This window comes from Maudiozyma barnettii (assembly GCF_903064755.1).
Source record: "Maudiozyma barnettii strain CLIB 1767 genome assembly, contig: KABA2_05, whole genome shotgun sequence".
NCBI classification, from domain to species: domain Eukaryota; kingdom Fungi; phylum Ascomycota; class Saccharomycetes; order Saccharomycetales; family Saccharomycetaceae; genus Maudiozyma; species Maudiozyma barnettii.
Genome location: NW_024545242.1, coordinates 838,152 through 851,683, shown reverse-complemented (window position 1 = coordinate 851,683; position 13,532 = coordinate 838,152). Strand labels below are relative to the sequence as shown.

The 13,532-nt window shown below is 31.5% G+C and overlaps 5 protein-coding genes across 5 annotated transcripts; 2 read left to right on the top strand and 3 right to left on the bottom strand.

The window, feature by feature from the left end:
* Nucleotides 1-92: 92 nt before the first annotated feature.
* On the top strand, nucleotides 93-2,645 carry CHO2 (phosphatidylethanolamine N-methyltransferase; the record flags this gene model as incomplete). Its single annotated transcript, XM_041551013.1, has 1 exon — nucleotides 93-2,645. One exon carries the CDS (start codon nucleotides 93-95, stop codon nucleotides 2,643-2,645), a length of 2,553 nt encoding a protein of 850 aa, XP_041406947.1.
* A 141-nt stretch (nucleotides 2,646-2,786) lies between these two features.
* Nucleotides 2,787-6,056, bottom strand: KABA2_05S08404 (beta strand repeat-containing protein; the record flags this gene model as incomplete). The annotated part of the gene is made up of 1 exon (XM_041551012.1): nucleotides 2,787-6,056. The coding sequence occupies one exon, from the start codon at nucleotides 6,054-6,056 to the stop codon at nucleotides 2,787-2,789; it is 3,270 nt and encodes a 1,089-aa protein (XP_041406946.1).
* Nucleotides 6,057-7,486: 1,430 nt separating this feature from the next.
* Nucleotides 7,487-9,541, bottom strand: HEH2 (Heh2p; the record flags this gene model as incomplete). Its single annotated transcript, XM_041551011.1, has 1 exon — nucleotides 7,487-9,541. The coding sequence occupies one exon, from the start codon at nucleotides 9,539-9,541 to the stop codon at nucleotides 7,487-7,489; it is 2,055 nt and encodes a 684-aa protein (XP_041406945.1).
* Nucleotides 9,542-10,214: 673 nt separating this feature from the next.
* On the bottom strand, nucleotides 10,215-11,318 carry PFA5 (palmitoyltransferase PFA5; the record flags this gene model as incomplete). The annotated part of the gene is made up of 1 exon (XM_041551010.1): nucleotides 10,215-11,318. The coding sequence occupies one exon, from the start codon at nucleotides 11,316-11,318 to the stop codon at nucleotides 10,215-10,217; it is 1,104 nt and encodes a 367-aa protein (XP_041406944.1).
* A 361-nt stretch (nucleotides 11,319-11,679) lies between these two features.
* TFB3 (TFIIH/NER complex subunit TFB3) lies at nucleotides 11,680-12,672 on the top strand (the record flags this gene model as incomplete). Its single annotated transcript, XM_041551009.1, has 1 exon — nucleotides 11,680-12,672. One exon carries the CDS (start codon nucleotides 11,680-11,682, stop codon nucleotides 12,670-12,672), a length of 993 nt encoding a protein of 330 aa, XP_041406943.1.
* Between the last annotated feature and the right edge of the window lie 860 nt (nucleotides 12,673-13,532).

The following is a 13,532-nucleotide window of genomic DNA, read 5'->3' as shown; positions in this document are numbered from 1 at the left end:
AATAATAATTTCAATTTTATTAGAATCATCGCAATTTCAATTTTTATTAATTTATTTATATTTAAGGACAGAAGTTTTGGTTTCTCGAGATAATGTCACAAACAATCACTGATACAGTTCCTTCAACGGAACTATCAGAAGTAGATATGGCTACATTAGCAAAGACAAGATCCTCTGGGATTTCTTTTGTGCCACCAGAGACTCATGATATGGTAAGATCTCTCTTTGATCCTACTATTAAAAAATCATTTCTAGAATTATGTATTACTTCTGCTTTATTATTCAACTTCGTGGTTGCTTATTTTAGTGTTCAATGGTTTGGTAGATCATTTACACGTAAATTATACATTTTGCAATATGTATTTTGGAGATTATGTTATAATGGTGGTATTGGTATTGTATTACATTACCAATCACATTATGAAACTTTAACAAAATGGGCTAAAAAGTCACAAATTTTTAATAAAAAAAATTCTAGTCTTTTAGGACGTTTTTTACAATTCGAAGTTGGTGCAAAATTACCTTCAAAGAATAAAATTTATGAATATCCACCTGAATTAACTACTTGGTTGTTATTTCGTCAATTCGTTGATTTGATTTTAATGCAAGATTTTGATACTTATATCATTTTCGTATTTTTATCTTTACCTGATACAAATTTATCTGTATTATTTAATTGGAAATCAGTATTAGGTATAGTATTAATTCTTTTCAATGTTTGGGTTAAATTAGATGCACATCGTGTGGTTAAAGATTTTGCTTGGTATTGGGGAGATTTCTTCTTTTTACAAACAAATTCTGAATTGGTATTCGATGGGGTATTTAATATTTCCCCGCATCCAATGTATTCTATTGGTTATTTAGGTTATTATGGTCTTTCTTTAATTACAGGTGATTATCAAGTACTATTAGTCTCAATATTAGGCCATTTCTTACAATTTTTATTTTTAAAATATGTAGAGACTCCACATATTGATAGAACATATGGTCAGGCTAATGATAATGTTATTAATGGTAATACTCCAGCCACAATTGATGATTTAATCGCTAAAGAAAATTTCGATTATTCAAGACCTTTAATAAGCACTGGTATGTGGTTAACCAATTTTAATAAATTAAGAATTTCAGACTATTTTACTGTTACAACAGTCTTAACAATTGTAGCTTGGTATATTACATATTCTCCAACGCGTTTGACACTGTTCTTCTTAACATTTTCAATCAAATTTTTGGAGTGGGTTATAGTCGGTACGATTCTTTATAAACAATCAGAAGATAAATGGTTTACAAAATTATTTATGAAAAATGGTTATACTCAATTGTATTCATTTCAACAATGGCAATTTATTTACAATTTTTCATTGGTCCTTTCATACACTCTTTTAACCATTCAAACAATTAATAATGTTCGTATGATACCATTTAAGGAAGAAACATACACTCAATTGATATTTGGTTTATTATTATGTGCATTACAAGTATGGTGTGACACAGAAATTAGAGACGCAATCTCTGATTTTGGTTGGTTCTATGGTGACTTTTTTTTATCAAACTATATTACTTCAAGAAAATTGACCTCTGAAGGTATTTATCGTTATTTGAACAATCCAGAAGCTATTCTTGGTGTCGCCGGAATTTGGGGTACTGTATTGATGACAAATTTCGCTAAGGACAATATTGTATTAGCAAGTCTATGGACTTTCTCAAATTTTATGTTAGTTAAATTTGTTGAAACACCACATATGGAGAAGCTTTATGGTAGTGAACAAAGAATTAGTGGTGTTGGGAAGACTTTATTATCTTTAAAACCTTTGAAACGTGTCTCTGAGATCGTTGATAACATCGAACATATTATAATGAGATCTATTTTAAATAATAATGAAAATCATCCAGTTGTAACTACAGCTACTACCAGTACACATATGCCAAAGGATCATGATGATTATTCTAAGAGAACCAATAATGCAAAGGATTGGGAGAATGTCATTGAGAATGCAATTAAAAATGTTACCTCTAGATTAACCCCAAATTGTGAATTCGAATTGAATTTAGCAAATGAAGAAGAAGCTTGTTCAGTGGTCCCTGATCCTGTAGAAATAGATTGGAAATTACCAACGGAACTATATAATGATAACGATTGGATTGGTCTCTACAGCGTAATAAGTACGAGAAATAACCGTGAATTCACTCGTGTTCCTTCTTTTGGCCATTGGGTACATACTAAGGATCATGTTGTAGAACATACAGACGATTTTGTTCGTGGTAAGATTGTTTTTGATGCGTTATTATTGTATTATGAAGTTGGAACCTATGAGTTCAGATATCATTCTAAGGATACTCATAAAGTATTGATGATATCCACCCCGTTCCAAGTAAGATTACCACAATTAGACACATCCGATGAAGCAGTTCTAAGAGAGTCATTATTGACATTTTTACAAGCAGCACAAGTTATTAAAGATGAGAAATTCTTCGATTATGAAAATGGTAATAAATATTTCAACATTAAGTCTTTACAAAGAGTTATCAAAAATAGCATTGGTGTAGAATTATCCAATGAATATATTAGAAAGGTAAATGGTGATGTAGACATCATGGCAAACAGAATCTGGGATATAAAGAAAATCTTAGATGAATTAGAATAGTAATTATCAAGTTACTTCAATGTTTTTTCAATATTCAAAAATATAGATATAGATATATAAAAAAATATGATAAATTTTTAATAATTAATTAATTTTAATGGAGAAACGATTACAGATTGCGTATTTAGTAAGAATTTAAAATTATAGTATTAGTATGAAAGATAGTAAGAAGAAAACCGTCTCTATACTTGGAATATTAAATTTATTAGATGTACCTGTTTGTACCACAATCCCTTGAGAAAATATTGGGGAGGATGGAATTATTGATGTCCTAGATTCAGTTCCGCTGGTTGTATGTGGGTATTGGTTGGTACCTGAGGTGTCAATTTCAATATTCTCCTCGATACTAACAGATGGAGTTGGTGTGGTTAAACTCTTTTTAGACATCTTTTGCGCTGATACCGTAGAACTTTTGGTGAAATATACGTTTGATGTTGTTGGATATGGTACGGAAGCAGTGTTTGTAGAACTCACCAAGTTGGTTTCTGTTTTCAACTTATTAGTAACAATTGAAGTAGTTACAACAGAGGTTAAAGCATTGGATAAATTATCTGTCTTTAAAACAGTTGATGTAATTTTAACTGTAGTTGGGATATTTTCTTTGTGAGTTTGGGCTATAAGAGCTACCGAAGTGCTTTCCAGGATATTGAAAACTTGATTTGTGCTAAAAATGTTTTGGGTCTTTGTTACCATAATTGATTTTGTGGCTATACTAGTTTTTGGTGTAATTGTTGTTAAGGTTGCGATAGATGTAGAATTAACTACCTTAGTATTGGTAACTTGAGATGTTTCAGCCATTACAGGCGTCATTAATCTAATGGATGGTTTGACTTGGGCCGAGGTTTGTTCCGTTATATATGTACTAGTGGACTCGAATGTTATAGGTATTATTAACGTTGATGTTTGAATCTTGAGAGATCTATCTGTCACAGTTACTAATTTGGAACTGGTGGTGGTAAAAGGAATAATTGTCTCTAGTGTACTGGTTAGCGTGATGAAATTTGTTACATTTGCGACATTTGTTTTTGTTGTAGAGATTGTTTCATTGACTTTTGACACAGCGGTGTCAGTTGTATAATTAGTAGAAGTGACAGCAGTAGTGAATACTGACGTGCTTGGAATAATCGATATAGATTCAACCTCTTTCATAACGGTAATCACCGCTTCAGTTGTTATTGGAATCAATGTGATTGAGGTTTGAATCTCTGACGAAAGATCAGTAATAATGGTGGTTTGAAAAGCAGTTGTCGTAGTTGGGACTGTAGTTTTATATATTTCTGTATTGGTTACGATGTTGGTTATATTATTTACAATCGTTTGCGTTGTTAAAAGAGTTTCATTCACTATGGAGGTACCTGTTTCTGTTATTGACTTTATGTCTGTAATTAAAATTGTGCTTGTTTCTAACTTTGTAGATGGTACAATTAATGTAGATATTACTTCTTCAAACAGTCTGTTCGTAATATCTGTTGTTACTGGAACTGTTACTGTTGAAGCTAGGACGTTCAGGGATTTATCAGTTGTTACTATGGTTTGTATGGTTACTGAAGTAACTGGGACAATAGTTTCTATTGTATTTGTGAGAGTTGTAAATAGTGTGACATCTTCGGTCCTAGTTAGCGTTATTAGAGATGTCTCATTGATTACTGAGATAATGGTATCTGTAATTAGAGCAGTAGTTGTGATGTGTTCAGTAGTTGAGGCAGTATTGGTAATCGAAATGGTAGTTGGAATAACCTGTGTTGATGTTACCTCTTCGATTAATGTACTAGTAATTTCTGTGGTAATTGGAATTATTTTGGTGGATAAAACAGTACTATGTGAGATATCAGTATTTGTAATTACAGTGGTAGAAACCGAGGTAATTGGTATAATTGTTTCAGAAGTTTTTGTCTCTGTTACAGATAACGTTTGGTATGAAATTGAGATGACAGTACTAGAAATAAGGTTTGTAATATTTTGAGTTGTTTCTATAGTATTAGTTTGATCCTTTATTGAGGTCAAAATTGAGGTTACAGGGATAGTGGTAGACACAGTTGATTCCGTAGTTAAAGTTTGAGTGACATTCATAGTCACCGGAATAACTGTTATTGATGTTATTACCTCTAACGATTTATCTGTAAATATTACAGTAGATATTGATGTGCTAATTGTAGGGATAATTGTTGTATAAGTGTCCGTCTTTAATATTGTACTAGTAACATCTGTTACTGTTGTAAGAACCAGAGTCTGAACTTCAGTTGAGATTGTAAATGTAGGAACGATAGTTGTACTTTCCACGATTTGGGAAACAAATACTGTAGATGTTTCCAGTTTGGTAATATCAGTCGTTTTTGTGACAACGTCAGTTGTCTTATAGACTGACGTTACAGTTTCAGTCATTTCTTGAGTCGTTAAGAATGTTTCGGTTACATTTTCAACAGTGGTAAAAGTTGAAGTTAAGGTTGTTTCAAAAGTGTCTGTTAACGTTGCAACGATGGTAAAATAATTTGTTTCCTGCGTTGTCAGTGTATTAACGACATTACTGGTGATTGTTGTAAAGATGTCAGAAGTTTGTAAGATAATATCTGTAGTAGTGAATTCAGATGTCTTTATATCTGTATCGGTAGTTAAAAATAGACTGGTTTCAGTGGTTAAATCTATGACTGTACTTGTGGTTGGTATTATGGTAAAAACTGTACTTGTACTATTAATGATAGACACCTCTATTTCTGTGGAAGTTATTGTCTTTGTCATTGTTTCGACCTGGGTAGATTTACTACTTTCAATATTAGTAATTGTAATGTAGGATGTTAAAGTTCTATCTTGTGTATCCGTTTCAAAAATTTTATTTGTGACAGTTTTTGTCAGATCAACTGTATTTGTAACCAAATCACTGACAGTAACGTGGTCGGTTAGCGTTACTTCCACGTTACTTGTTTCAGTGAGCGTTACTATTGTTGTAATGTCAGTTGTCGCTGTAACAGTTTTTGTCTCCAGGATAACACTTGTACTAAAGTCTGTTTGGACAATAGTATCTGTATTTTGCTCAGTTTTCACTTCAGTTTCAATAGATGTTTGGGTAACCAACGTTGTTGTGGACTCTGTTTCAGTGATAGTAGCAGTTGCAAGTACACTAACTGTTGTTGTTTCAGTTTCAATGGTTGTTTCGGTAAAACTGACACTCACTGTACCGATATCATGAACTGTAATGTAGGAAGTAACAGTTGATGCAGATACAGTTTCTTGGGCAGGTTGCGGTGTGTTTACAGTTTCAGAGGAACTTAGAGTCGCTAAGGGGATTGAAGTAACTGTAACGCAAGTTTTACAGTATGTTGATGTAAATTGAGATGTGATAGAATATGTTGTTGTATCAGCAGCTACCAAATTCGAGAATATAAGAGCAAATACCCAAAATTTTAAGAAAAACATTTTTATATTCAGATATTATTAACTTGGTATCTGTCTGTTTCGAAATTCTGGTTAATTTTATATTTGCAGTACTATATTTAGTGACCTTTGGATTAGATTATAATATATATATATATATATTTATTTATTCATATAACTGCGTTTAGATCGTTCCATATGACCGAGAGACCTCATGGATGGTCTGTGAAGAATGTGTCTAGAAGTACACATATATCATCACATAGATGGAAATATCGAGTGATACATCAACTAAGATCTCTAAAGGGGTATTACCATCAAACTTATATCCTTTTGAGGTTATTATTTATTGTAAAAATGACTGTATTCTTTGAGGTTCACTAAATTTGTTTCTGTCATCCGAAACTCAAATTTGGGAGGAATTCGTGTACTTACCGCATTGGGTAATTACAATCCTGCCTCTATTGTTATCCCAAGGAATAGAGGGTAATAAGAATTTACAAATTTTTAGCATTGTTGTTTTTCTTTTGGGATGTCATAAAAGAAAACATCCTTATTGTTTTTCAAGTGTGCTTATTTCAAGTATGTAGTTATAGACTGTATATATTCCAGTTCACCTCTCTTCCAGAAGTTAAACAATTTGAAACCTCTGCTATGTAGGTACTAAATTTTCCCTTTCTCATTATTTCATTATTTGGTAATAATCTACGTCTAATTGTTTCATCATTCTTGTCTATCTATATTTTAGTTTGATAAGTCATACATGTTTGCAGTATTACCCAATTATTCGTTTTTATGTTTGTATTATTTTATGTAATTACATTATTCTTATCTTACTCTAGGTTTACATTCCTGTTAATTTCTTTCTTTGATGCTGTTGATGACTTACTCTATATTCCCTTGTTCGGTTAAGTGTTGCTGCCTCATGCTCCTCTATATTCCCCAAACAATGAAGTCAGACATTCCCAGTTCTAAATAGCTTTTGTGTATGGATCAACAATTTCGCCTATTTTTTCCAAGAAATAGTGGGTGAATACATAGTTCGGTATTCGATCAGTAGACGTGATTAAAGCAACCTTTTGAGGAACTTGTGAGCTATTAACCCAATTGCCTATTTCGAAATGTTATTTTTGTTGTAAAAAAAATGAAACGAACTAATCCTTCAAAAAATTTCAAATTCTTGATTCTCTTTGTTGTTTTTTTCAGCTCAGTTAAAAAGAATTCTTTATCCATTACCATTATCCCTTTCTATTTTCGCATTTAGACCATGGAATACCTTTCTAATGTTGATGTAATGCTGAATTAGTTTAATATAACGGAAGTGCGATACGTATGTTTGGTTTGATAATGATTGTCTTATATAAAATTACATATTATACAATTATTTAATTGTTGTATTTAAACAGAATAGAAAGGAGATAAAATACTTTAGATATAATAGAGTATGTTGGTAAATATGCGCCTTTCAAGACTCATTTTTGGTCAATATCGCCAATCCATTTCCAGCATTTAATTATTTCGCCTTGAATTTCAGCTTGGGATGAAGAAATATTGGTATTGTCTTCTTCTAGTTTCTCAATAAGTTGGTCCCATATTTGGTTCTTTTCATTTAAATCTGTAATATCAGATAATATTTCTTCCTTAAGTTGTAAAGTGTGTAAAAAAGGTACACCTTCATCAGAGTTGGCGGTTTTTTTCAAAATGTCTGTAGCTCTCTTAACATAGGTGTCAACTTTTGCTTTTTTCTGGCTATTTTTTTCCCATGATCTTTTTAACAAGAATGAGGAAAATAGAGTGCCAACAACACCCCAGATTGATAGTAAATTTTCGGAACAGAAATTCTTAATCTCGTTGTCATATAGACATGTTAGTGACAATCCCTTTCTAGAGGTAGAACGTAAGTATCCAACTTTTTTTGATGACCCATCTTGTTCTTCACGACCTTCAGAATCTTCTTTAACTTGGAAGTGTTCGATTTCAGGGAAACCTTCTATTTTTTTAAGGGCAGAAGACCATAGTTGGCTGATCTTTTCCTTTGATAATCTAAATTCCTCAGAAATGTCCTCTAAAATGTATTCATACAACTCTTCTTCCGAAATACCACTAATTAGATCATTTTCACCTTTGCCACAGTCAATGGCATTATTTTTAGACCTTAAATATCTCATGGTATGATCTACCACCTTAGTGAACGCTCTCTCTTCTGAATCGTCAGGAACACAGTTACCTGGGATTGGTATTAACCCATCTAGTGACAATGGGGATTGCACATAATTAAAACCTTCCTCACATTCCATTTGTAATTCTGATGAACAAATGGCATTCTTTGGACATGGTAAACATTCTGGCTTAATGGTCTTTTCTAAATATTGATCGATCAGTTGAAGGGTATGGTTCTCAGGGAAACGACCAGTAATCGATTTTAATGGAAGTTCATTTCCACAAAATCCAACTCTAATTTGTTGTTCACGACCCCAAACAGAAAGCAAAACTGCAGAAGCAATTGCTGAAAAATATAAACTCTTTGAAAGTAGTTTTAAAGCACCCTTTAGACACTTCTTACCTTTAGGGTTTTTGTTCTTTTTACTTTCAATCTTATTACCTGTAGCAGTTATATCTTGCGTTGCCTTTTCAACTGGTTCGGTTGTTTCTGGTACCACCTCATTATTTGATGGTTTTTCTACCTTGTTATCGACTGGAATTATTTCTTCCTCAGATTTGACATCAATTGGAACTTGTTCTACTTCAGATGTAGTCTCAACCGAAGGTTGTTCTTCTTCGGACTTAACTTCGACTGAGATACTCTCTGATTCTTGGTCAGCCATGGCATCATTCAATTTCGATTTAAATTCCTCAGAGACTATTAATTTAGTGATATCTGGTGCTTGCGTTCTACGAGTTGGTTGAACAGGTTTTAAATCTGTATCAGTTATGAAAGCATTTTTCTTTTCAGTTTCTGAAAATTGAGTAAATGTTGTGTTTAGGGAATCAGAAGAGAAAGAATTACTTTCAAATTTTTCAATCACCAAAGATTTTTCTGGAGAGCTAGTAATGTCAGTCCTTGAACGATTTTCATCGTGAGTCTTCTTTTGATTCTTTCTTCTCTTCTTCTTTTTAGAACTTTCATCATTAGGATCTGTCGATTTTTTAGATTTTTTTGATGACTTTCTTGGTGAAAGTTCCATCTTGATATCACCATCAACATCAACAATATCAATAGAAATTTGTTCTTTTTTACCTTTTCCAAAGGTTTCTTCTTCTTCTCCCTTCTCTTCCTTCAATCTTGCATCTCTACTTCTCTTCTTCTTCTTTGGAGATTTAACCTTTTCGATGCCTTCAGAACTTGGTCCAACACTTTGTCTTTTCCTCAAATCTCCGATTTTTGGTTTGACAGAAGTATCAAACAATTTAATCAATACAGATTTCTTAGCCTTAGAAGGGTACCCAACATTGTTTTCTGCAAGAATTCTTCTTAATTCTGACACTTTGGATTCCTTGGGATCAAAACCAGACTCTAAGTAATTCATAATTGGTTAATAAATAAATCAAACCGTATTGCGTGCTAACTATAACAAACAAGAGCAAAAATAATAATCTAGTTAAGTAACAGGAGTATTCAAACAAATGTTAGTCGAATATTTAGCTTTAGTAGAGACAGTTTCTTTATGTTGTGTTTTACTTTGTTATATGTTTAATTAATCACATCTGTTTATTGATGAAATATTTTTTTTTGTTTATAATAAACAAACTTAATTTCCCTTTTCGTCCAGTTATCCTTTGACGGGCGTCGCTGTTTTGGGAGGGACACCTCAACCCTAACTATGTCATACTCATAAACGTAACCATATGAAGAAGTTATTAGGACCAAATGGTTATAATAAAGAACATATACATATATTCTTGTATTTATTTGTGTATATGTTTTAGTGTTATGTTTTGTAATACTAAGTATGTTAATTATTGCGCCTAATATTACTTCATTTTAAATATTTAACGAAATTAGGGTTAAAGCTTATTTAACGATTAGGAAACCAAACAACAAAATCAAATATTTCCAAAATTATTAAAATAAATTAAGCTGATAGTAATGGAGAGTAAAATTAAACCGAAGGGTCTAGTAAACATTCGTCCATAATTACACAATCCAATTATTTTGTATATATAAACAGTTCATAGTTTTTATATAAATTCTTACGTTGCTTATTTATCATTATCACCATATGCATCCATTATACAAACATACTCACCTCTTCTTACTTTATCTTTCATCATTTCTATCGATTGTTTATTGACTATGACATTATACTGACCTAATATGCTTTCTAAAATTTCAGGATGCTCATCTTGCAATACGGACTCATGTCGGTTACAATATATATTTGGAATTACCCAGGTTAACATATTATACCCGAATGCATCTTTCAAATTTTCATAAGGTGATCCGATATCCCAGAAATGATAATATTGTTCTCTTGTGATTTCGATTATGAATCGTTTCCTCAATTCTTCGTCCCAAATAGAAATGAAAACAACCTTATTTCTCATCACTTGAGTCTTCATACCCATTACATCAATGGATCTCAAATTATTGCTTATAATATAATAAATATGAGATCCCAATAGTCCAGTAGTAAAAAAAAATCCCAAACCTGCAAGTATTACAATAGTCACCAAATTTCCATCATGATTTCGTTGTTGAAAATATTTTAAATAACAAATTATAGTAGATATCCACATAATACCAAATGTAATAGTGGCATATATCAAAAATTGAAGAAACATTTTATAATTATCTTGCCCAATCACTGACCCCAACCAAGAACAATAATGATCAAATTTGGGAACACATGCATGGGTTGATCTTGAATGATGTGATCTAAATATCTTGACCGAACCACAATAAGGACACCATATTGGATAACCCTGGACATTGCATTCGTAGATATGTGGAGGCCGTATTACCCTTTCATTAGTCTCTTCATTATGGTCATCTATTAGTTCAAAGGTAGGAACCCTGGGTTGAATACCTGGCCCATAGGATACAATTAGAAACCATATATAAAAATCAACCACTAGTAAACAACCATGTGTAACAATCAAAGCAATCCCTGTGGCTCTTTTGCCACTTCTATGATATAACTGATTGATGCATAATTTATGAATGAAGGCCCAACTTCCATAGATTAACAGACATAAAAATACTGTTGGTACTATTAATTTGAAGAATTTATTGTTTCTAATATCAAAGGAACAGTCAAGTTTAGTTAAATTGAATAGCCCTCTCCCCTTATTAAAACTATTCATCTATTGCATTGTATCCAAAGGGAATAATCAAATGAACGTAGTGTGATCAAACCTAGCGGTAAACTTCTTTGTTATAAAAGTGATGATGTCAAACGTTTTCTCATTTTCTCGTCATTTATTTCAGCCCTCTAGAATATAGACAACAGCAGCCAAAAAAAACCAACCTCTATCACTGCGAAATCTAACGAAAATGAAATATTTCGAACATATATAAAAAAAGGTATTACATAAGAATAAGGATCGATATAGTAATCATTTCATTAACAAACTGAAAATAGAAAGAGAGGTATTATACCATTTGCACACTATTCAGTATTACATCTAGCTAACAAATCATAACTTACAAGTATATTATTACAAAATGAGTGCACAAACGATCTCCGGTAGTCTCGATGAGTATGACGATAACAAGGACATGTGTCCGATCTGTAAGACGGATCGATACTTATCTCCCGATCTTAAGTTTTTAGTGAACCCTGAATGTTACCATAAGATCTGTGAAAATTGTGTAGATCGTATTTTCAGTCTAGGTCCAGCTCAATGTCCGTATAAAGGTTGTGATAAGATTTTAAGAAAGAATAAATTTAAGACTCAAGTATTTGATGATGTTGGTGTTGAAAAAGAAGTTGATATTAGAAAACGTGTATTCAACGTATTTAATAAGACTATAGATGATTTTAATGGAAATTTGGATGAGTTCAATAAATATTTGGAAGATGTTGAAGATATTGTGTATAATTTAGATCATGGAGTTGATGTTGAAAAGACAGAAGAACGGTTAAGAACTTATGAAGAATTAAATAAACAATTAATCCTGAATAATATTGAACGTAGTAAGAAGGATGTTGAAAATTTCAGTCAAAGACAGCAATTTGAGAAAGAAATGAAATTAAAGAAAAAGTTATTGGAGAGACAAATTGAAGAAGAAGACCGATTCAATAAAGAATGGGCGAAGAAAGAAATTGTTAACAGATTAATGACTTCATCTGGTGGTGATACAATGGATGTTATAGAGGGAGTTAAGAATACAGTGAAATTAAAGAAATCTTCAGCAAGAAGAAAACTTGAAGATTTAAATCGTGTATTGAAAAACAATCCATATTTTGTTGCCAATAATATGGGACAAAAAAATCATATTAAGAGTTCTATACCTTATACACCGTTTAATGGTGATCGTGATTTACATCAACGGTTTGAAGTTGATGAAACCAAATATAATGATCCATTAGTTCAAGAGTTAGAGAAAAGAAAGGATTACATCGCATCTGGTTTCAGAACAGATTTCATATATGAACGTGTATTGACAGAAGCATTTATGGGTTTAGGATGTGTAATTTCAGAAGAAAGAACATAATAAATAAATAAAATAGATAAATAAATAAAACATTTGCATTTTTAAAAAGATATTAAAAACAGACAAATAGGAATCGTATAGAAGGAATATGATTGTCATTAGAAATATATATTTATATATATATATATATATATATATAGATTAATTTGAGGTTGAACCTGAGAATGTTTCATGATGATGATGAAGATTATGCTGTTCATTATTTTGAACTTGTAACCGACGTGATTTTGATTGTAGACGAGAAGTAATAAATGTTATAGCTTCATGATAACTTGTAAAATGTTTATAATTTTCTTTATACATTATTTCATCTTTTTTAGCAGTTTCCTCATAAGTTGGAGGGTCACTAGGGAGGACCTTTGAATGTTCTTCTTGTGTCATATGTATTAGGTATGCAGTCATCTTGTAAAAAGTAAAAACTTTTAAAACTTTTAGAAATGTGGGAAAATGTAAGATACTATATATGCGATACCTTTAAAAGTTAATATATATATATATGTATATATATTTTATTGTAATTGCTAATATTAGGAACTATTAGTTAACACAAAAAGGGAGATTGATCAAACAAAGAAATGACGTACAATAATAATGTATGAAATAAAATAAATGAAATTGCAAATCACAAGAGCAAAAAAGATAAACTATCCAAAATTTTAAGGAACATAACAATATTCGGAGTATACAATACGACACAATTTAAAATAAAAGGGAAACTAAGTACCCTTATATAATCGGAAAATAAAATAACTACTTTGATTCAAATTAACAAATTAACTAAGTTAGAGTGAGTATATATTAGACAATTATGTACAGTATATAGAATAAATGACAAATACGCGAAATAGAATGTGTCATAC